The sequence below is a fragment of the Herpailurus yagouaroundi genome, unplaced genomic scaffold (assembly GCF_014898765.1).
Source record: "Herpailurus yagouaroundi ecotype Mexico unplaced genomic scaffold, PumYag 28, whole genome shotgun sequence".
NCBI lineage: Eukaryota > Metazoa > Chordata > Mammalia > Carnivora > Felidae > Herpailurus > Herpailurus yagouaroundi.
In genome coordinates, this window is record NW_024412376.1 from 81657649 (window position 1) to 81682449 (window position 24801).

General features: G+C 40.5%; 1 protein-coding gene across 2 annotated transcripts; it reads left to right on the plus strand.

Moving 5' to 3' along the window:
• BDH2 (3-hydroxybutyrate dehydrogenase 2) lies at positions 1-24723 on the plus strand. 2 transcript variants are annotated; one of them, XM_040477166.1, is made up of 10 exons: positions 1-113; positions 2854-2945; positions 3855-3933; positions 6022-6118; positions 8595-8703; positions 15418-15478; positions 16693-16806; positions 20311-20369; positions 20952-21044; positions 22949-24723. In XM_040477166.1, the coding sequence occupies exons 2-10, from the start codon at positions 2871-2873 to the stop codon at positions 23000-23002; spliced, it is 741 nt and encodes a 246-aa protein (XP_040333100.1). In that variant the 5' UTR covers positions 1-113; positions 2854-2870; the 3' UTR covers positions 23003-24723. The 2 variants fall into 2 exon arrangements, with proteins under 2 accessions (XP_040333100.1, XP_040333093.1); XM_040477159.1 differs by lacking the exon at positions 1-113 and having other exon boundaries at positions 2844-2945.
• The last annotated feature ends 78 nt before the right edge of the window (positions 24724-24801 follow it).

The window sequence follows — 24801 nt, forward strand, 5'->3', positions numbered from 1 at the left end:
AAACTACAAATCCCAACATGCATCTTTAAGCGCCTGACTTGTTCCTGCACAAAGGTCTCAAGTTTGTTGCTCGCACGGGGATCTGGAGGACGCCGTCCACTTGCTGCTCTAAAGTAAGATTTCCTAATATTTTTTAAATTTAATTTTAGCCTGGGAAAAGAAGAGGTTTAGATTTTTGCTTTGTTCTGCAAGTTACCTATTTCAACATTAATCTTAGCAGTTAGGTCAGGGTAATGGTGTGTTTTTAACAAGTTTGAAACTCTGGTATATTAGTTTTTCAATGTGCTTTTCACGTTGGATTTTACCATTTAAGGCCACGTTTGCACTCATTTTCCCAAATAAACCCATTTATATTTAATAATGTAGTTTATTCTAACAGGTTTTAGCCCCAAAATCTGGTTCCAGAAAGCCAAGGCTAGCTAGGGGAGATATCGGAGTGAGCAAAGTGGCTACTCTGTGCTCCAGCAATTGTTCAGTAGTAAGTGCTTCTTTCTCCTGGTGTCAGAGATTCCTAGGGACACCTTTGGTGTGTGCCTTCAGTGTCATGTTCCTGAAGCCAGCAATTGACAGAGGTGTAAAATAATCGCTTTTTAATACACCACGCCCAGGATTCGGGGGGGGGGGGGGGGGGGGAGATGATTGGATTCTCTTACTTTCTATAGTATATATGGTTATATCTCTCAACTCTTTACATGTTTAAAGTGAAAACGTATCACTCGTGTAAGAATAAAGACAAAATAAATACAGAAAATCCATGGCATCAGAGTAGGTCAGGCAGTGTAAAAGCTCAGTTTCTCTGGCGCATGACAAACGCAGATTTAATCCCAGAGAGTATCAGTGAGACTCTAAGCAGGTCCCTGGAGCGGGTTGTTCGTCTGGCCCTCGGGGAAGCAAAACTCCAAGACAGAGGTAAACGTGCAGGAGAGTTATAAGGGGAAATGCTGGTGTGAGAGAAAATGAGAGGGAACCAGCCGTCAGACCACGAGGGAGCCCCTCCTCCCTCCCCGGGGCAGGAAGGCAGTGCAGTGACTGGAGGGTCCGCAAGGCCCCGGAAAGAGCCCCGTGTCCCCCAGAAAAGAGTCAGCCTTGGTGGTGGTGCGCACTCGCGCCCAGGTCTCACAGCGTGCGGGTGGGCGTGCGGAGACTGCGAGAACCACGCGAACCACGAGGTCCTCTCCTGGACCTGCAATCCGCAGGCCTAATTCGCAGCCGCGAGGCAGGGTGCAGACCACATGATCTCTCCGAAGATAGGGCACTGGTGACCAGGCCTTGTGTCACGTCTCAAATGCTTCTCTGATCCAGGGGCCCCCCCCCCGCCTCCCTGCTATTTCACGCTCGGCCCTTCAGGCCCCCGCAGCACCCTCCCAAGGAAACCACCCACTCCCCAAGGTCTGCTCCAGTGATCTTTCCAAAATACATGTCTTCTTGTGTTGCACTCATTTCATCAGGCCTTCAGTGCCCATTATCCACAGGAGTAACTGGCCGCTCAGCATTCCGAGCTTAGATAAAGTGTGAAGGCTTGATTACAGCAAAATGCCAAGGTTGGCAGAAGACAGCAGAGATATATTCACAAAGATAGCACTAGGTCATGTGAGCCCTTTAGGCAAGACTAGCTAGTTACCTGTATTTTTTTAGGCGGTGTGGGTTATCTGTACATGTACTATTTAAGTAAGTTCACTCGGTACCCACCCAATTACGCACCCCTTCCCCCAGCTTTTCTCTTAATAGAGGCCAGAAAACAAAACTCAAATTCCTAGCCTTTGCTGCTAGAGCTGGCGAATGAAATGTAGGCTGAAATGTTTGGCAAGGGCTTCCTTGTTGACCAGAAAGTGAGGACTCTCTGAAAGGCTTTTTTGGCTTTTATTTCCCACCACCACGCCCACTTTTTTTTTTTTTTTTTTTTTTTTTTTTTTTGCCTGAATGCTGATGAGATGCCTTGCGACAAAGTAGCCATTTTGTGACTTGGCAGTGAGATCAGAGGCAGCCATGAAGTACAGCAGGTTGAGAAAAGACGCCCAGGTCCTTGAAGACAGCCTCAGTTGATCATCATCTGACTCTTAACCACCCCCAATCTCGTCATGAGCCATTCCTCTTATCCCAGAATCTACAATCCAAGCACCAGATATCTTATGCGTATCTTATTTTCCTGATGTCAGAATTTCTGTCTCCAGTTTGAAAATTACTGATGGTATCTGATAAAGTGTCACTACTTTAAGAGAGGATCAGCAGCATTGTGGAGTGGAATTTCACATAGCAAAGGAGTCGGGAGGATTGAGCTTAGTTCTGGTTCTGTCATTAACTGGCTCTGTGACCTCGAGCAAGTCAGATCAGTTTTCCCCTCTACAAAACGGGAGTGTTGGACATGATTTTATTTTTCCAGTTCTTTTGTTCAATGACTCTCTGAGGCCAACCACTAAATCTTTCCAAGGGAGAAGGAAAAGCCATGGACAATTGATAGTGCAAACCCCAACAAAAATTTATAGCAGAGAAATTGGGAAGCAGCCCCAAGTAGTAAGGACATATACAATGCCAAAAAAAGTGTGTATAGAGAGAGTGGTGGTAGTGAGGGGAAGGACTCCTCCCCTGCTGTATCAGTATCAGAGGCTGTCTTCTCTAAGTAGTGAAGAAACCAAATGGTAGGTTGAAGTCCCATGTCTGTCTGTTGCCGGTTATCACTTCAATGGGTTATGCTAAATGTTTTTGATTTACAAAGCTACGTATCTAGAGTCAGCAATCTTGGAGAATTCAGTTGATGGACTATCTGTACAGAAATGCTGCCTTTAAGTTCATTCTAGGTGTCACTGCACAGGACCACATGCTGCAGTGTAAGCCATTAAATACACATGTCTCTAGATTGAACCACAGGTTCCATGATGGGTCGACTTGATGGGAAGATCATCGTCCTGACCGCTGCTGCTCAGGGGATTGGGAGGGCAGCTGCCATAGTAAGTTATTATTTCTTGTTAGCTTACTAACTTTTGAGGTATTAAATTATGTGGACACAGCCCGTGGTTATTTAATTCTGCTCTCGTTTTTGGTTGTTTTTGGCTTTGATTTTGTTTTGTTTTACTTTTGTGCTTCTGTTGTCTGAGGTTACAAAAAGAAAACTCACTAGCCTTGACCCAGGGTAAGTGAAGGAATGAATACCTCACATGTTTATTATGCAACATCAGTGATAACCTTGGACTCTGAGAAACTTAATTCTCTGCCTCAGTTTCTCTGCACGATGATATATTTACTGCAGGGGACCTACAGGAATGTATTGCTTTCTGTAATTGTCAATTCAGATGTAGGACTCCAGAGATACAAGACTATCAGGTTACTTTCACCTTCTAATTTATATCAACTTCTTGTGCATTATAACCCACACCTGAACTCATTAATGCACTTACAGTATAATAGGGTATGGTTTGACATTTATGAAAACAGTAATATAGTTTTAGGAGAAAAAGTGTGAAAATAACGCATTTTCTCTTATTATTTGGGATATAGTAAAAAATGGAAAATAATAAGAACTAGCTCAGAAATGAAATACAGGCTATCACATCACAGAATAGTATTTTGAGAGGTGTCAGTAACAGAGTCCTAGTTTTTAAAAACACTCTTTTATTTGATAATGCTTACAGGCATAAAGTCAGATGACAAGCACAATGTATGTCATGTTGTTCTAATTAATGGTAAAAATATTAACAATGGGAAGGATGAAATGAGAGTAGAGAGCTTAAAATTCCACCTATTTTTTAGGTAAAACAATGAAAATAAGATAAGGGAGGAAAGGCTAAATGACTTTCCACTCATAAGAATGGAATCAAATCGAATAAACAAAGGATTTATTTGTACATTGTGTCTACCAGGCTTTTGCAAGAGAAGGTGCCAAAGTCATAGCCACAGATATCAATGAGTCCAAACTTCAGGAGCTGGAAAAGTACCCTGGTAAGCAACTCAGCACTTTGAACTTGGGATTCAGAATCTACAAGGTATTATAAAGCAATATTGTTCACATGTTGAAAGAAAAGTCCTTAGCTGCTCGGTTCTGCTGGCCTTTTTTAGAGCCTTTTTCTCTGCTATCACGTCCATATTCTGTATGGGGCTCCTGGGCGGCTCAGTCAGTTAAGCATCTGACTCTCGATTTCAGCTCAGGTCATGATCTCATGATTTGTGAGACTGAGCCCTATGTTGGGCTCTATGCTGACAGCACAGAACCTGCTTGGGATTCCCTCTCCCTTTTTCTCTGCCCCTCTTCCTCTTGCATTCTCCCTCTCTCTACTTTTCTCTCTCTCAAAATAAATAAACGTTTTTTAAAAATCTGTATTCTGTGAACCTACAGACAAAAATCTATACATTTAAATGTATAAACAAAATTTTAAGATGTATGCTTAAATTTTTTTTATTTAGCCAAAATGTTGAAGGATTCATTACTCAATTACAAAATTACATGTGAAAATTTAATAGTTGTTAACTTTTTTTTTTAAGTAAGCTTTCGTCAATGATGAGCTTGAACTCACAACCCTAAGGTCAAGAGTCACATGCTCCACTGACTGAGCCAGCCAGGTGCCCCTGTTACGTTAACTTTTGATGATGACTTTCTACTTCTCTGCCTCCCTCTGGGGGAGACACTGTCCAATAGACACATGACATGAGCCATATGTGCAAGTGTAAATTTTCTTAGTGGCTACATTTAAAAAGTAAAAAGATACAGGTGAAATTAATTTTAATAATGTATTTTAATTAATTCAATGTATCCGAAATATTGTAATTTTAACATATGCAATTGTAAAACATTACAATAGAAAATTTTACATTTTTTACACTAAATCTCTGAAATCCATGTGTATTTTACATTTACAGCACATTTCAGTTCAGACTAGCTTCATTTCCCATCCATGCTTAGTAGCCAGCCACATGTGGCTAGTGGCCACCATATTGGAGACAGCTCAGCCTTAAAATCACATGTCATGATCAGAAACTATAAGAGATTAACTTGTTCAAGTGCATATTGCCCCTTACTGTACCACACCGAACCTAACTCCGACGTCAAAGGGCTTTAATTGGCGTTACTCAGAAAGAAATCAGAACATAGAACTCATTTCAAAGTTAACTGTTTCAGCGAAATAGAATAGGTTTCATGATCAAACATAATTTAGTTCAATTGAATTAACTGAATTAGACTGAGTTATCATTTCAACAAATGTAAGGGAAGCTGCTGTCGTAGAAAAGCACAGAGGAAAGGAAAGTCCTTCTGAAACTCCATTCTAGTCCTCCCTTTATTTATAATCTTTCTTTTCTATATCCAAAAGGGAAGAATAGAATAATAAACCATATATTTTTTAAATCATAAAAATTATGACTGCTGCTTAATGAAAGCATTAGAACATATTTTTTTAGTAGCTAGTACAGTGTGTCTGCCTCAGACCCCATGCCAACTCTCTCATGGCTAGTGTTTTCATCCCTTCTTGTGGCCTGTCATTTCTTCTTGGAATTTGGTCCAGAAATAAGTGATGGTACCTGTGATCCGCAAAGTCATTTCTAGTCGATAATACAATTGACATAAAGGTAAAATGCACAAATAGAAACCATCTCTTATCCCACTGCCCCTGTCCTTCCCCCTCAGACAGAATTCAGCATCACTGTAGCAGTGATTCAACCTCTGGGTTGAAAGACGGGACTAGAATGAGCCCACTTGCAGGTATTGCTGCTGGTTTGCTGAGAAGCATCTACTATAGAGGTCAAGGTGGAGCACCTGGCTGGCTCAGTCTGTAGAGCCTCCAACTCTTGATGTCAGGTCGTAAGTTCAAGTCCCATGCTGGCTGTGGAGCCTACTTAAAAAAAAAAAAAAAAAGATGGGGAGGACTTCAAGATTTTTACTAATGAGATTCTTAAGATTGGTAAGACCCTACTAATGGCCGACAATCCTGTGAAGTCTAACTGGACAAATACTACAGTCTTCACACTTCAGAACAGCTAAATCTTCAAGGCTAAACACTTTGTTTAGTTTTTCAGGTATTTTGTTTTGTTTTTCAGGTATTCAGATTCGGGCACTTGATGTCACAAAGAAGAAACAAATTGATCAGTTTGCCAATGAAGTTGAGAGACTTGATGTTCTCTTTAATGTTGCTGGGTAACTCATACTTTTTCATTTCACTCTCCTTACAGAAAGTTTTATATGACTTTTATTTAAAAAGTTTTGGTAAGGGGCACTTGGGTGGCTCAGTCAGTTAAGCATCAAGTCTTGATTTTGGCTCAGGTCATGATTTCACGGTTCGTGAGATCAAACCTTGCATCAGGCTCTGCACTGACATTGTGGAGCCTGCTTGAGATTCTCTGTCTCCCTCTCTCTCTGCCTTTCTCTGGCTCGTGCTCTGTCTCACTCTCTCAAAATGAATACACTTTTAAAAATTTTTTGATAATAAGGCATAATTGTTCATCATGAACCATAATATATTTCTTAGGAAACATAGTTAGGTTTTAGACAAATTTTATTCCAAGTAAGATTCAGCAAATAAGACCGCCATAGAAGTGAACATGGGCTTCAGGCTCTGCACTGATAGTGCGGAGCCCACTTGAGATCCCCTCTCTCTCTCTCTCCCACTTCTCTCTCAGTCGCTTCCCTGCTTGCATGCACATGCACTCTCTCTCCCTCTGTCTCAAAATAAATAAATAAACTTAAGGAAAAAAAAAAGTGGACATGGACTTGAGTCCTAAGGAAAATGACGGTCTACTCAAGAGAACTGGTATTAATCCAAACCTGTTAATCTTAAGGCTGGTCATAGGCTTACAGCAATGGACTGGCTGTGGACGCTCCACTAAGACTTATAAAATAAAATGAAAAACCATTTTCCAGTAGGTGTCTTTTTTTTTTTTTAATGTTTTTATTTATTTTTGAGACAGAGAGAGACAGAGCATGAGCAGGGGAGGGGCAGAGAGGAAGACACAGAATCTGAAGCAGGCTCCGGGCTCTGAGCTGTCAGCACAGAGCCTGATGTGGGGCTTGAACCACGAACTGTGAGATCATGACCTAAGCCGAAGTCGGACACTTAACCAACTGAGCCACCCAGGCACCCCTCCAGAAGGTGTCTTTAAAGCAAAGTATATTTACCAGAAACCAAGTACTCAGCTTATTGAAATGCAGGTGTTCCCAATTTTTTGGCATGGCATTCTAGCAACTCCTTTACACATCCCAAGCTCAGTGTTTCTTACTGGGACAATGAATTCCACCCAGCAAAAGAAGTTTCCTTGTTGCGTCTCTGCATAGAGCACAAAGAGAATGGTTTAATTGAACTTACGCAGATGATACCAAACATGCTGAACCGTGTATGAATGAGGAGAGGCTGGAACTGGAGCAGCTCGTGCTGGGACTTTCCCTGCTCAGGCGAGACAGGAGAGATGACTACAGCCGAGGTTTACACAGGAACTAAGTGACATTCCACTTTTCTTATGTTCTGTTATATTTGTACTGCCGCATTGACGGAAAAATTCCAGAGCCTTCTAATACATGTTTGTTCTTCCTAATCATTATGTTTCTGCACCAAAAAAATGTGTGTGTGTGTGTATATATATATATACACATATGTATACATATATATGCGTGTATATATATATATATATATACATATATATATATATAGTTTGTCATAGGTTACACTGTGTGGATATCAAACCAACAATTTATGACAATCTGCTACATAAATAAACTGCTCATCCCTTATATGAGAATATACTCAGAGCCATGACAAAAAAATCAGTTAGCAGAACTGGTTTTTTAATATCTACGTATTAAATTCTCAGCAAGGTAAGGGATATAGAAATAGAGCGTGGGTTCCTGCTGTCATACGAAGGATGAGAAGGTTATTTAAGAGTGTGACTTGAGGGGCACCTGGGTAGCTTAGTCGGTTAAGCGCCCAACTTCAGCTCAGGTCAGGATCTCACAGCTCGTGAGTTTGAGCCCCGCATCGAGCTATGTGCTGACAGCTCAGAGCCTGGAGCCTCCTTCAGATTCTCTGTCTCCCTCTCTCTGTCCCTCCTCTGTTTGCACTCTCTCTCAAAAACAAATAAACACTAAAAAAAATTTTTTTATAAAGAAGAGTGTGACTGGAAAAGAAGTGAAAGTTGCTTTAAGAGTTTTGCTTTGTTCTGCTTTGTTTACTCAATATGTTAGAACTATATGATACCGATATCACTTTGCTACCCTGAGATGTTGAGACAATGGTTTTCCTTTGCAATTTGATTTCCTTTTGAAAATGTTAAATCTATGCCACCTGAGGGCACTGTTGCTTATGAAATAGGAGTCGGGGCGCGTATCATGTTCTCATTTGTTTTTGATATTGTTTTTGCTATTTCCTGTGCACTTGCCATAGAGCTTCTTATGTTTGGTGGCCCCAAGCCTTTGCCTTTCTTTCAAAAGAAGGATGTTGTTTTCAAATAAATGTATTTAGCTTAAGCTGTTGGATACTTACTAACTTAATGTACTAAGTGTTTCTATGAATTGCTAAAATCTTCATAAGGTTTAAGTCAATAAATGACAATATAAAATGATAAGGAAGTACAATAGAAATCCTAAATGATCATTTTTCCCCACTGATTAATCCCTCTTCCAGTTTTGTCCATCATGGAACCATCCTGGACTGTGAGGAGAAGGACTGGGACTTCTCGATGAATCTCAATGTCCGCAGCATGTACCTGATGATCAAGGCATTTCTTCCTAAAGTAAGGACCACCATCACTATGATAAGTAGGTCTCCACACTGGGCATCCAGAAAGGGCCCTTACCTTTCTGTTCTGAAGTGTGACAGTAGCTACCACAATGACTAACCCATACTGAACATTTATATCAAGACACTTAATACAAACTCACTTAACCTTCCAGTTAAGAAATATTCAAGAAGTATTAAGAACTTTCTTTATGCAAGTCTCCATTCTGGGTGCAGAAGACTCATCAGAAAAACAAGTCCCTTCTATGAGAGAGATCTCATTTTGGGGGAGTGAGACAGGATAACATAATTAAATAAACATATAACTCCGGGAGTGGTTAGAAGTACTATGAAGAAGGAGCACCTGGGTGGCTTAGTAGGTTGAGTGTCTAAATCTTGATTTCAGCTCAGGTCATGATCTCATGGTTCATGAGTTTGAGCCCCACTTCGGGCTCTGCACTGACAGCGTGGGGCCTGCTGGGAATTCTCTGTCTCCCTCTCTCTCTGCCCCTCCCCTGCTCATGCTTGCTCACTCTCTCTCAAAAATAAATACACTTAAAAAAAAAAAAGTGCTAGGAAGAAAAGGAAGCTAGGATATCAGTAAAGCCCAGGGTGCCTCGCTGATAAGCTGAAATTTTCATGGAGGTCCAAGTGAAATGAGGGAGCTAACCATTGAGGTATATGAGGAAGAGGGTCCCAGAGAGAGGGATAGCAAGGAGGTACATGGGACCAGAAGAATGGGATAAGGTAGGTACTACTTTATCACATCCACTGTACAGAGGATAAAACTGGGAGGTGAGGTAACTTGCCCAAGGTCACATAACTAGCAAGTGGTTAGAGCCGGGATTTGAACCCTGGAGGTTAGGCCCCTTCTTGAATTTCATTGTCTAGGCACATGCTGTCAGATGCATGTACCTCATTGCTTTTCTGTTCCTTGAGTATTCTTCTTGCACTCGTGTTTTTAACTGAGCCACAGAGGTACCAGAGAGGTGAGAGACAGTGTGTGCTAAAGAGAGAGAGCATTCTTCCTGAATCTGCTACCCTGGAATTCCACAGCTTTTCCACAACTCATTAATAATTTTCATTTTGTTTTACAAACAAGCATTACATGCCTTTTGATGAAAAGCACACACTAGGCATTCTCGGAGAGGGGAGTGTAAATATGAAAAAGATTGAGTTCAAATGAACTTGTAAGCCGATAATGAGCACAGGCTCAGACAATGAAGGGATTGACTGCGTACAGAACCGGCTCAGTCCAAGGCTGCAAACTGAACCCTAGTGAAAGGCAGAGGAGCCGTTCTTCTCTTCCATCCCGGCTGGATTAGATGGCAGACGTACTGAATGCTGCCAACCTAGTACAGGAGAAGAGCTTTTTAAAGGCAAGGCAGGGCTGATGCTTTGCTCTGAACATTCAATATAATGTCAAAAAGGATCCCAGGTCACTTAGGTGGCTCAGTAGGTTAAGCATCCGATTTCAGCTCCAATCATGATTTCACCGTTCGTGGGTTCAAGCCCCATGTCAGGCTCTGTGCTGACAGCTCAGGGCCTGGAGCCTGCTTTGGATTCTGTGTCTCCCTCTTTCTCTACCTGTCTCTCTCTCTCTCTCAAAAATAAGTAATAAACATTAAAAAAAGAAGAAGGATCCAGGTGAATGTTGAAAGGAAAACTAGAAAAACTGACTTCATAACAAAGGAATTTGTTTCAATCTACTTGTTTAGTGCTTAGAAAGGATCTCTTAGTGGTTCCATGGGATATGGGACTAGCAAATTGTTTTTTTAAATGTTTATTTATTTTTGAGAGAGAGAGGGGTGGAGAGGGGCAGAAAGAGGGAGACAGGGGATCTGAAGCCGTCTCTCTGCTGATAGCAGAGAGCCTGACATGGGGCTCCAACCCACGAACTATGAGATCACCACACAAGCCGAAGTCAGATGTTCAACTGACTGAGCCACACAGGTGCCCCTACCAAATTTATTTTTAATGTAAATTTCATTTTTTTGTTTATTCGGAGTTCATGAGAATCTGTTATTTGGAACCCTGATTATTTTTTTGAAGCCTGATCCTTAACCTATGATTGGGAGAGAAGCCAAGGTTGTGGCAAAAGGAGAAAACTTAGATCATAGTGGGTAAGACTATCACATGTGCAAAAACAGCCTACTTCATGTCTGCAATGCTTGACAAATATGAGTGAAGGGAGCAGGCATGGGGTATGGTCCAGCGGCACTGAAATTCAAACTTGTCAGTAAATGTTAACTTTTGAAATATCAAACACTAACTTGCAAATTAGTGAGTTTTCCTATAATTTAAAGCATCTTAACAATAATCCATATGAGCCACTAATACTCATTTGTAAAAAATCCCAAGAGATATTATTGACTGGGATGGGCAGTGAGAAGAAGTCAGTGCCACTTATTAAAGTGACAGTAACCAACCTGACCCTGGATTTCAAACTCTGGCATCACAGCCTGAACTCTGCCCCTACTTCACCATGTGCCGTGGGAAATGGCACTTGTACTCTGTTCTATTTAAAATGAGGATGAGATGGGGTACCTGGGTGGCTCAGTTAGGTGTTCAACACTTGGTTTCATCTCCGGTCATGATCTGATGGTTTACAAGATTGAGCCTCACATCAGGCTCCACGCTGACATCGCGGAGCCTGCTTGGGATGCTCTCTCTCCCTCTCTCCGCCCCTCCCCTGCTTGCTCACTCTCTTTCTCTGAAAATAAATAGGCTAACTTTAAAAAAATAAAATGAGTGGGGCGCCTGGGTGGCTCAGTCGGTTGAGCGTCCGACTTCAGCCCAGGTCATGATCTCACAGTTCGTGGGTTCGAGCCCCACATCAGGCTCTGTGCTGACCTCTTGCTCAGAGCCTGGAGCCTGCTTCACATTCTGTGTCTCCCTCTCTCTCTGCCCCTCCCCCACTCATGCTTTGTCTCATTCTGTTTCTCAAAAATAAATAAATGTAAAAAAAATAAAATGAGGATGAGAGATTACACAATCCCTTCCAGCCCTAATTGGGATCTTCTGGGTTCATTAACAATGATGCACATACAACAGGTTAGAACTTTCCAGGGGAAGTCAGGATCTGGACTCTAGGCAGATCTGAAAAGTCAGGTGGTCAAGACATAGGAACACTTGTAGGAAATTTTTGATCATGGATACACATACAGAAAACCATTCCAAAACTGGAATGTGAGTCAAAAGGCAAAGAACAAGCTGAAAATACTGTAAGAAGAAGTCAGTGCAAAATCCAAAGTCAGGGAAGTCTTGGATATGTGGAGGTTTTTCCCCTTTGCTGTATCTTAGAAGATTCTCTAGTACATAGAGATGCTCTAGCAAGTATTTGTTGAATGAATAAATGAATCTAGGCTGTCAGTCCAGGTAGAGGTGAGACATGGAATCATCAAAGAGCCAAGAACCCAAGGTCTGCCAGGTTTAAGAGCTGAGTTCAGTGGAGATAGAAAAGCTAGGTAGGTAGGACTGACTAGATCAACAGCTGGAGGAAATTTTCAGAGCTCTTTCTTAGCCCCTGCCTGAGCTTCTGGGAGGTCAGTCCCATCTAGAATTACTATATACCAGGCACTTCACTTTATACTTGCCAAGTGATATTTGCCAGAGCAGGACGTTGCATGGGGAGCCAGGAAGAGCATCCACACCGTACCAGCAGGTACTGAGCTGGTGTTGAGAAAACAGCATGGAAGGGTGCTGAGCATGGACTGAGGGCTCTAGATCCAGCAGACAGACCTGGCTGAATGGATGGCACAAGTGTTAAGGGACAGCACTAGCACCTCCTAGGTGAGACTGTATTCCAAAGTTTTGCCTGAGGAATTATAGCATTTCCGGTGATTAGAGACTGAACTTACTTAGTAGCTCATCGTTATGTATTCTACTGTAATATATGTATTCTGTAGGTATTAAAATGGATTATATATGACAATGATAGCTCAATGAAACTGGAACAAAACTAAAAATAAGTAAAAACAGATTATTTGCTAAATTGGATAAGAAAGAATAATGTTAAGGCTTCGTTTCCAACACCATTATACTTTACTAATTTTCATGGTCGTTTTTGTGAAGACCCCATCTCATTATGATCCTCTTTATCACATAGACAAACAAGTGGGGTTAAATATTTTCACCCCTACTGTGTCCTTGCCTTGATCGGGTCACTTCAGCCTCCCCTGTACCCTTTAATCCATCCAACACAATGCCTTAGGTTGTTGTAGATTCTCTGCTCTTGAGAACAAACAGTAACTAAGTATCAAAACAGAAAGTCAGGAGAATACCATGGGGAGATCTGCCATCTCACAGCCACATCCCTGGACCATCCAGTCACTCACCCCCATCCCTATGCCTCTCTGACTGAAAGCTGCTGGAGAAGCTCACCCCAGCAGGAGTGACTTCTCTCCCTACCCTGACTATTGAGACTCTTTTCTTCTTAGAAACTCATTCTTTGCTTGACTTTCATGGCACAGGATATCCTGCTTTTCCTTCCTCTGTTCTCTGGAGGTGGTCTTCCACTTCCTCTCAGCAGTTGTTTTAACTCTTCACCACTCTCTGTGTCCACCATTCCCCCCACTCACCTTGTTCTTTACAGCCATCCTCCGAGCTTCTGATGTCAATGAGAAGGTAGTGCCCATCGAGTAGGAATTCTCTCCATGTCTCACTTCTTCATGGGTACCCACACTCTTGCACATACCTACGTGCCCTGAAAGCACACGTACTTATTATACTAAGTACAAATGTATATGAAAACATTTTTAATTCATAGCAGTTTTTCATTTATATATTCCTTTACATCAGGGGCAGGGCCCAGCAATCTGCACTTTAAATTAGCCCCTCAAGAGATTTTGATTCATCACAGTGTTTGACCACCTACTGTGTACCCTGTCTAGGAGAACAAAACAACCCCAAACCCTCCTCTTCAGACCTTCACACTTGGAATGGGGGAATTCTGAGGGAGGTGTTCTTAGGAAGCACTGCCCTCGATGAGGGAGGCAGGCCTCACTTCGTGTAACTGTTTACCACGTCCTGCCCTTACCACCTCAACCTCCCCCTGCATAACTCACAGACATTGCTGCATCTCAGCTTTTCTCAGTCCTTTCTGAAATCACTGTATCACCTTCCAGTGGTCTCCTCTATGTCGTGCCACTATAATCTTAGAATTCCCCAAATCTAAACATGCCACTTCTCTGCATTAAGCCCCTCATTGTCACCACCACATTGCCTCCTGCATAAAGCCCAAATTCCTAAATTTAGCCCCTGTTGGCCTCTGCAGCCTCATTCCTCCCACTCCGGGCATTCCAGCCAGACCCATCCCTTCCTCCCAGCTCTGTGCTAGAGCCTTTATACATGTGGCCCTCACTCCTTAAAACACTTTTCTCTTTTATTTTTCTGAATTACACTCCAGTTTTCAAAAATCAGCCCACCTCCAATGCAAGCTGGTACAGCCACTCTGGAAAACAGTATGGAAGTTCCTCAAAAAACTAAAAATAGAACTACCCTAAGACCCAGCAATTGCGCTACTAGGCATTTATTCACTGGATACAGGCGTGCTGTTTCGAAGGGACACATGCACCCCCATGTTTATAGCAGCACTATCAACAATAGCCAAAGTATGGAAAGAGCCCAAACGTCCATCGATGGATGAATGGATAAAGCAAATGTGGCATATATATACAATGCAGTATTACTCGGCCATCAAAAAGAATGAAATCTTGCCATTTGCAACTACGTGGATGGAACTGGAGGGCATTATGCTAAGTGAAATTAGTCAGAGAAAGACAAAAATCATATGACTTCACTCATATGAGGACTTTAAGAGACAAAACAGATGAACATAAGGGAAGGGAAACAAAAATATTATAAAAATGGGGAGGGGGGACAAAACAGAAGAGACTCATAAGTATGGTGAACAAACTGAGGGTTGCTGGAGGGGTTGTGGGAGGGGGGCATGGGCTAAATGGGGAAGGGGCATTAAGGAAGACACTTGTTGGGATGAACACTGGGTGTTACACACAGGGGATGAATCACTGGAATCTACTTCTGAAATCATGGTTGCACTACATGCTAGCTAATTTGGATGTAAATTTTAAAAAATTAAAAATAAAATTAAAAAAATAAATAAAAAATAAATGCTTTTTCCTCCCTGGCGGGGGGGTTGGGGGGGGTAGTATCAGCCCACCTCTTTATTCCTCAGGAGCCCTCCTCTGAGTGTCCTGAAGCCTAGTTTGGTCCCTTCCCACCACCGACCCCTCTCTGTGGAGGTCTCCGCTGTTGTTGGATGCTGGTTATGTCAGCCCCCCCAGTCCCCTGGCAGCTCTCCATAGGCAGAGAGTGTGTCATTTATCTTCGTGTCTCCTGGACCTAGCACACTAGGTGTTCAACAAATATATGTTGAATAAAGTAAGAATTTTCCAACATTGGGAGTACAAAGTAATAATTAATGTTCATTAACCTTCCATTCAGCTCAGAGTTTCTCCTTGGTCTTGCTGATGCTCCTGTGCCAAAGGAAGGCAGTAATCCCCCTGGGAAATGTTCCTGCCAGTGAGTGCGTCAGCATGCCATCAACTCCCAGCAGTGACTGGGTGAGGCTGTTAAGACGCTTAACCGTGCTTAATGTTAATAGCTAAGAAGATGGTTCTGCAAACCATAAGTAAATGCAAATCTTTTAAAGAGCTATTATTTTTATCTTGCAGAGTGGCATTTTTTAAATTTGTTTTTGTTTTGGCAGATGCTTGCACAGAAATCTGGCAACATTATCAACATGTCCTCTGTGGCTTCTAGCCTCAAAGGTAAGATCCGTCTTCCTCTGGGAATCACGATGCACATACTCCAAAAGCTTTATGACCTATATGGGTTTCCGGAACAAACATAGCAGGGATTATAAAACCCACACGTAATTTCAACACCACTTCTTTAAAAAAATTGTTATTAAGCTCCCTTCTATCAGCCCTTTCTGCCTTAGATGTAAACCAATTGTAACAAGTTTGGTTTCATTTGCCCTTCCTCTAATCCCTTCCAGTGGATATGGAAATGGAAATCAAGTTGGAAGAAGGAAACATTTACCCATTTAATTAACCAAAAAAGATGTATTGAACACTGTGTGTCCCTGCCCAAGAGAATTCACACTGCAAAAGGAAGAGAGTCAGGCAGATGTAGGTCTTCTATAGCATGATAATATTACAACACAGGTTTGTGCAAAGTACTGGCACGATATGGGGGAGGGTAACAATTTGGGAAGTGCTTCACAAAGACGGTGGATCTGGGCCCTAAACAAGAGGTCAAGTTGAAGAGCCAGGATCACAGTGCCATTTGGAATAATGTCAAATGTCACAGTCTGGCAGATGGGTTTGTGAGTTTAAAATGAAATCACTACTGCTGAGATAACATTCTTTCTCTTTGCAAGAACACACAGTGAGCCTGCACGAAGAGGGGAAGGTAGAGAAATGCCTCGGCCCCTTGACTTTTTGGTTTGGTTTTTGTTTTGTTGTTCTTTACCCTGATTGTCCTTTGGTGTCTTTTGGAATCTGCCCAAGTGTTCGATCAACTGACGATGAAAACCTAAGACCATTGCCATTACCTAAATGCAGCATCTCAACACCTAGGTCTCAACTGAGTTGGGCCAGTAATGATCTTATTTTCCCCACACTCAGAAACTAGCCCCAGGAAGGGAGAAAACCTGATACCAAATTTTATTATTTCTTAAGTGTATTTATTTATTTTGAGAGAGAGAGAGAGAGGGTAAGGGGCAGAGAGAGGGAGAGAAAGAATCCCAAGCAGGCTCTGTGCTGTCAGTGCAGAGCCCAATGCGGGGCTCAAACTCACGAACCTAAATCGAGAGTCAGACACAACCGACTGAGCCAGCCAGGTGCCCCCTGAATCAAACTTTAAAAAGGATGGCATGGGAGGAAGTATGACAGTAGGTACCGAGGACAGTTATTTGTGTTCCCTTTCTAAAGGAGATTTTTTTGTTCCTTCAATGGTTAAACCTTCTTTTCATCCTCAGGAGTTGTGAACAGATGCGTGTACAGTACCACGAAGGCGGCCGTGATTGGCCTCACAAAGTCTGTGGCTGCAGATTTCATCCAGCAGGGCATCAGGTGCAACTGTGTTTGTCCAGGTGAGGTAGGCACAAAAGGGCTGTGCACTTGTCCTTTCTGAACCCTGGTTCGCACTGTGAAACATATGCATAGAAGTTTGTTTACCACATGCTATATTGTGTCCTGTCATTAGGAAAAGCTCAAATGAAAAAGGGTCTAGGCTAAGATAACAGTCCAACGGTATGTTGGCAATGAGATTCTCAGTCATTAGGAATGAACCACAGATGCAAAGGGTTTAAATGGTATTCACACGTGTGTGGAACAACTCCAAATCTCGTGGCCAAGATAACTGACCAGAGCTTGGTGTTTCGGAGGTAGACCAGAGATGACCTTGTCAGGCGAAAGATGAAAAGTAGACCGTGTTCACTGGACCGCAGGAAGAAGGTAAGAGGAGCCTCCCAAAACACAGGGAGCTACTGAGGCTTGTAAATCACCTGGGCTGACCCACAACCAAAAAGGAGAGATTAACATCTTCCTTTATGCTATAAAAAGGGGATCAGCAAACTATGACCTGCAGGTGGAATCTGGCCCGTCACCTGTTTAGTAAACACAGTCTTATTGTAACACACCCACACCTAGTTTGCCACATGTATGGCTACAGGCAGAGTTGAGTAGTTGTGCCAGACCAAATGGTTCTCAAAACTAAGAGTATTTCCTATCTGGCTTTTTACCAGAATGCATGCTGACCTCTCATATAAAGGAAAGAAGAAAAGAAGAACTTATTAGTAGAAAGGACATTCAGTCTGTCCAAACAAAAGCATTCTATAACTTATTTTGTAGGAATAACTTCCCATTTTCTTAATGACTATGGGTATGTCTATTAAACAGATATGCCCTTTCACCTGGTTCCACTGACCCAAAATGAATACAGGTTGCCTAAGAAGAATTATTAACTTCTTCTCTAAAAAGGAATTAAATATCACATATCCAGAATCAAGCTTGCTCTCAATGGTTCACAACTGGTACTGGGGGGTTGGGGAGAAGCAGCATTTCACAGTTACGTATGGAACTTTTCAAAACCTGAAGTGCATGCCAGAACTTGGGGAAAGAGTTGATGGGGAAAATTGTGTGTAGTTTGGAAAGTTCCACATGAGATTGTTATATAATCCACCATGGTCTCCCCTCAGGTTAAAAAACACTAACTCATTAGTTTAAAAGAGGAATGTGAAATACCTTTCAAGCTACAGAATTTCCATGACGGAGGTATTCTGTTTAAGTTTTCTTGGATTAGAAATGTAAACATAGGTAACACCAAGAAAGAAGAGGATACAGAAGAGACAGTTTCACTGGGTTTTAACATACACGCTGGTGATACTTGACTCTAGCTATTTCTGGTGCCATTTACCCAGTGGAAAAAATGGAAAAATGATTTGGAAAATGTGGTTGTTTTAGCAGCTGGACTTTTCAGAAGTTTGGAAAATATATTATCAACCTGTGTGGGACAAAGAACGAGCTGTGACTCATGAGCCAGTCACGGCAGAAAACCTGACAAGGAGTGAGTGTGTCTGGGATAGTGCTGCTGGTGGTATAGTCACACTCTTCAACACCAGCCTTTGTAGACTATGACATGCTATGTGGTCCATGCCCTGGACACAGTAGAGTTGGGAAAATGGAATTAAGTACAAGGCATAGGCTTGCTCTATAGTTTCATTTAATAACCATTAATACCAGCCATATGAAAGACATGATGCTCCCTCGCCTGAGTGGTAGGAAGCTGTCAAAGTTGTATTTTAAAACTGGATTTTGAGGACATTGTTCAATGAAAGCTTACGACGTCTTGAGCATACTGTTGGTAGGACTGGGGACTGTAAGGAGGCTATGGACGAGGGAAGTGAGGAAAATATTACCAGAAGATGGGTACAAGGGAATCTTTGTTACACGGTTTCAGAAAGTTTATCAACATTATTGCCTGCAGTAATGTGGAAGGTAGAAAATGTTCCTAATGAACCAGGTGACCATTTCTAGTAAAGACAGTTTCTACCCTGAGTGTCAAAAGTGCTGCCCACTTATGATGAAATGTGAGAGGAAACAGGTAAGCTAAAGAAAGGGTGTAAACACAAAGGAGCCAGAACTTTCTGAATTTGAAGATTTCCACCCTCTCCAGAGAAATGACAAATGATGCTAAAATTAAGAAATGGTTGGGGCTCCTGGCTGGCTCAGTCGATAGAGCATGCAACTCTTGATCTTGAGACTGTGAGTTCAAGCTCCAAGGTAGGTACAGAGATTACTTAAAAAAATAATTTTTTTTAAAAGAAAATAAATGATTTCCTAGTAAACATCATCCCTATGGCACTCTCAGGAGCAGAGGATATGACTTTAAAATCATTTTTTATGACCTTAGAAATACCATGTAGTTGCCCAGAGTACTGTCAGCACCCCCCACCCCCCCCCCCCAAAAGGCCCTCTAAACAGAATTTACAGATTACAAAAATTGACAGAAACTCTGGGAAAGTTGCTCTGTAGGAGCTTGAACCAAGCGGGGTTTTCAAATGTTTAGTGTCATTCTTACTTTAAGTGAGATAATTCAAATTATTTTTTTTTTTTAATTTTTTTTTTCAATGTTTATTTATTTTTGGGACAGAGAGAGACAGAGCATGAACGGGGGAGGGGCAGAGAGAGAGGGAGACACAGAATCGGAAACAGGCTCCAGGCTCTGAGCCATGAGCCCAGAGCCCGACGCGGGGCTTGAACTCACGGACTGCGAGATCGTGACCTGGCTGAAGTCGGACGCTCAACCGACTGCGCCACCCAGGCGCCCCTCAAATTATATTTTTTATGAGAAACATGAAACAGTGGTTAAAAATAGGAATTTGAAACCAATGAAAATAGGCAAGATAATGAAGAAAATGTCGAGCCATCTAATTACTGAGGACCGTGACAGGCATGGCCCTGTCTGAGGATCCCCAGAGTGAACCTGACAGCAAAGAATGGTTTGGGGATCATTAAGGGAACCTAGGTTCTTTCACTGATGAAGTATTTATATGGCTGTATTTACAACTCAGGGTTGTTGTGAGGAGTAACTGAGATAATACATGTAAAAGTGCTGAAAATCCATAAAGTCATGCAGTGTAATGTGACTAAAATATATCTTGGGGATGCTTGTGTGACTCACCCAGAGTCCTTGCCTAATGTCACAAAGAATTATGGTCTGTGTGTGTGTTTTTTTAATGTTTATTCATTTATTTTGAGAGACGGAGGGAGGGAGGGAGGGGCAGAGAGAGAGAGGAGAGAGAATCCCAAGCAAGCTCAGTGTTACCAGCACAGAGCCCGATGCAGGCCTCAATCTCACAACCATGAGATCATGACCTAAGCTGAAATCAAAAGCCAGATGCTTAACCGACTGAGCCACCCAAGCACCCCTATGGTCTGTGTTTTTAGAAATCCTAAACACGGAGGTGAAATTATCATTGTAAGTCATGGGGAAGGATTTCATTGATGTATCATGTGGAAAGGAAGTTTAAAGTTTGTCAACTTCTTTTTCAATTTGAGTAATTAACCAAACTGAATGTCCCCCTTTGATTTAGGAACAGTTGATACCCCATCTCTACAAGAAAGAATACAAGCCAGACCAAATCCTGAAGAGGTATATCTACTATTTTAAATGCGATTAAATCTTCTGGTTGAAAAATATCCTCTTCCTTACCTAGAGTAGACAAATTCAGAGACAGAAGGGCGGCTGCCAAGAGCTGGGGGAGGAGAGAACAGGGAGCTATTGGTTAATGGGTACAGAGTTTCAGTTTTGCAAGACAAAGAGAGTTCTAGAGATTTGTTGCACAATAACGTAAATGTACTTAACACTACTGAACTATACACTTAAAAATGGTTAAGATGGTAAATAACGTGTATTTTACCACAGTTTCAAAAAAAATTTTTTTAAAGCTCTCCTCTTTAATATGTATTTTGATCTGACACAGTATCTACAGGTTTTATTATAGACACAGTGTCTATAGGTTTTACTAGTTTGAGTAGCTTGGAAGTCATTCTAGTCCTGCCTGGTCCACAATTAATGATATTCTCATGTATCATGTATCATACATGATTAATCAAGGCAGCAAGCCAATGGTAACTCTATAGATTCCTCTTGCCTCGGACTTCCTGAAGGAGTTGCAGGTGAATTCAGACTTCACCTCCTATCACTGATATCTGGTATGGTTTCTGATCTCAGGCACTGAGCTCTTTCCTGAAGAGACAGAAGACTGGAAGATTTGCAACCGCAGAAGAAGTAGCCCTCCTCTGTGTGTATTTGGCTTCTGATGAAGTAAGCACTGTTCTTCCCAGGGAGTTCATTATTCCTCATTTGGCCACGATTTGCTTATCAAAATAATGTCATTTTAGAGAGTTGCAACATATATAAGAGGTTGCATTTACAAGATAGGGATCAATTCTAATTTAATTTGCTCAAAGAAAGGCCACTTTGATCTGAGCCACCAACTCTTCCTTATTCAACTCTATGTGTCACTAAATCTTGTAGCAAATGACATGGAAGATTGAAAAAATAAATTGCTCAATTTTATGAGAGACAGTTGCTTTGAAAAATTATAATTGGGGAAAGTCGAATTAAATGTAAGTCAAGCAAATGAACCTCCAAAATTATGAGAGCTTTAACCAGATTTAGTTGTGTCTAGAATACACAGAATTGGCATTTGGTGTTTTTAGTTTTACTGGTGACTTAATTAGGACAATCCCACTGGCTGGTTTTTTCCTGTGAATTCTTGTTTATCATATATGGAAATCCCAATTCTATCTCATTCTGTTTTGCACCTATTTAGTAATCAATTTCTTCCTTAATGGCTATTGCATATTCTTAAATGGCATGCAACTAGGAAAGCAGAAACTATAAGGTAAAGAGTACAAAAACACCCCCCTCTGTTGGATGTATTTGAATATTACATGAAGAGGGAACTGCAGCATTTGAGATGAGAGGAAGACGGCGGGGGGGGGGGGGGGGGGGGGGGGGGGAATAGGCAGGAGTGAGGAGGTGTGTTACTGATCTGTTAGCTCTTCTTTACAGTAACTTGCAGCTAGTTGGTGAATGTAACAAATGGTTGAAATGTTAGTGACCGAAGTTACCACTTCTCAGGACTGTTAACAGCAGTTTTTAGTAGCTGGGAAATTGCTAAACAAATTACTAATGGAACAAGTTCATTGGCTTTTGTTGTTTCTCTGAATCTGTATCTGCAGAAGAGTTCATTTGAATTGGGGGGTACTGCTGATAAGCTAAATTGTCCTTGTTTAGCCAGAGCTTAAGTTTACCAAATATTTGGAAATGTTCTGGCTTGAAATGTGCAATAAAAAGACCTTTGGACTTTTAGAGGAGCCCCAAGGCGTCCATATGTATAACAAAGTTTGCTTTTTAAAAAACCTTTGGGGAGTTGATGATAGTTTACCTACAGTATGTGATTAGTTTTCATAGATTGAACTTTAAAAATGTCTGTACTCATACTGTGATGTCTTTCCTTCCTGCCTCTTCCATTGTGTCAGGCCTCAGATAAATTTAAAAATAAGAACACGAATTTAACATCTATGTTTAAGTTAACTATGTTAAGTTAAGTTTAAGTTTAACTTAACATAGATGTTAAATATATATATATCTATATATAATAGATATAATTATTATTCATATAAATTTTTAAAACACATTTGCTGTGCCTCAGCTTCTGACAACACCTATGTATTTTTATCAACTAAAAATACAAAATCTTCTACAAAAAATTCTGTTTGGTAATTAACACAACCACTTTATGACTAACACACTTGACGACATTCAAAAGTTTATTAATGTCATAAAACTCAGCTGCTTTAGAATAGTTCTGAATTTCAAAATGAAAATGTACTGTTTTAGCCTATACTTTATCCTAATTTAGGGAATGGCTGCATATCACTGAGCTTAATTTTCTGATTCTGAGACCAAACATCTGCTTAGAATGTGACATGTGCTAAAACACTAGCCAGAGGCCAGGTAACTCTAAATCACAAGAACATGCAGCAGTTTCAGATCATCCAAAATTTAATTCAGATTTTTCCTAAAATCTATTTGTTACGTGAGATTTCCGTTACCATGAGAGTATATTGTTTAGGTTTCTGAGTCATGGAAAAATTGAAGAAACACAACCTGTGTTAAACCTGGTTAATTGTTCTGTCTCCTTGTGTTTGTCATTGCAGTCTGCCTACGTAACAGGTAATCCTGTCATCATTGATGGAGGCTGGAGCTTGTGATTTTAAAATCTCCTTGCTGGGAAGGCAGTCTGTTCCTGTCCACAGTGAACCTGGTTACAAAGAAAACTCACCCATCATGTCTCTCCTATTAACAGCCTATTAATGAAAACAAGCCCTTTTTATGATGTCTTTGCTCACAAGAGTCAGATTCTTTAAATATATTAATCTCTTTCTAACCTCTTCTGAAATCATTATAGGTAGACGACATAAAAGATAATGAACTCACTGCAAATGAAGAGGTTTAACATCAACCACAATTTGTAAACATATAAAATTAAAATGTAAATTTGAAAAATGGAAGGTTTTTAAGAAAAAAGTATTTGTATTTTACTTCTATTTCCCAATATTCAAATATTTCATATAATTCTGCTTGGTCTGTACATGGACTCTAATTTTAAAATTTTACACCATCATAAATGAACACAAGATAGGAAAGAATTTAGCTTCAGTGACTTACATTAAAAAAGAGTTTAGATTCAGAACTATATTGTTAATCTGTTATATAAAAGAAAAATAATCATCAAGTATTTATATTTAACAGATGTTACCACTCATAATTGAGTACTATTTTCTTAGTGTAACTAAAAAATCTTTATTAAAATAAATAATGACATTGGCATGGGCCTAAGAAACTTACAGTGAACCAGCAGTATTTTCAGTTTGAATATAGATTAAGTGTAGATTTTTTTCACCAAATGCCAGGTTGACAGTAAGAGGACATGAAATTTAGAAACAGTCTCTGGATACATAAATATAAATGAATCATATAACAGGAAATTAAATTAAAATAATTTTCAAGGGATGGGTGAAATAGAGAATTAAGAAACACAAACTTCCAGTTATAAGTAAGTCACAGAGATGAAAAGTACAGCATAGGGAATACAGTCATTAATATTATAATAATGTTGTATAGGGACTATACTTAATCATGATGGGCACTGAATAATGTATAGAATTATTGACTCAATTATGTTTTACACCTGGAGTTAATACAGCATTGTATGTTAATCATAATTCAATAAGAAATGGTTAAAAAAATTTTTTTCAAGAAAAAGTTTAAGCAAATTCATGGATGATAATTGTATAAGAGGTTATTAGGAAGTTTTTTCTTTTTATTTTAGTTTTAGGGTTTTATGTTTGTTTTTTACTTGTTGCTACTTCAAAAGACCAAATGGTATGATGCAAATATAGATAATAAAGGAGCAGTTATTCTTAGTCTTTCCTCTTAGAAACTTAATTAACAACTAATATTAATATTAACAAGGAAAATTTTGAAATGGACATTGAGAGGATAACATTTTATGTGTGAGGAAGAGTATTATGTGATTGATGAAAAAAAGTTAAAATTGACAGCAAAGGATATTTTGACCAGCATTCCCAAAGAGTCCATTGATACAGGATTTGTTTTGGGGTTCTGGACCAGGTTTCCACAACTGCATCACAGAACGCTTGGTTTGTGACTAGACCAAGTCACCGGATATATGTTAGATTTTAGTATTCTGGTTTGTGAAATAAGGGAGCTGGGCCAAATGACTTGGGTTTTTGTTTTGTGTTTTGTTTTTGGTGTATCATATTCAAAATGCTGTAACTTCTTATCAAGTGGAGTAGTGGAACAACGAAACTTACAAGTATATTATGAAGTACTTCATGCTGTGAGCAAGTATACGGGTGTGTGTATAACTATGACAGATGAATTCTAAATAAACAAATGATGAATTCTTGAAAATGAATTCTAATTAACAAATGCTTCTTCAGACTGCATGCTCTCATCCAACTATAAACTATAAAACATTATAAAC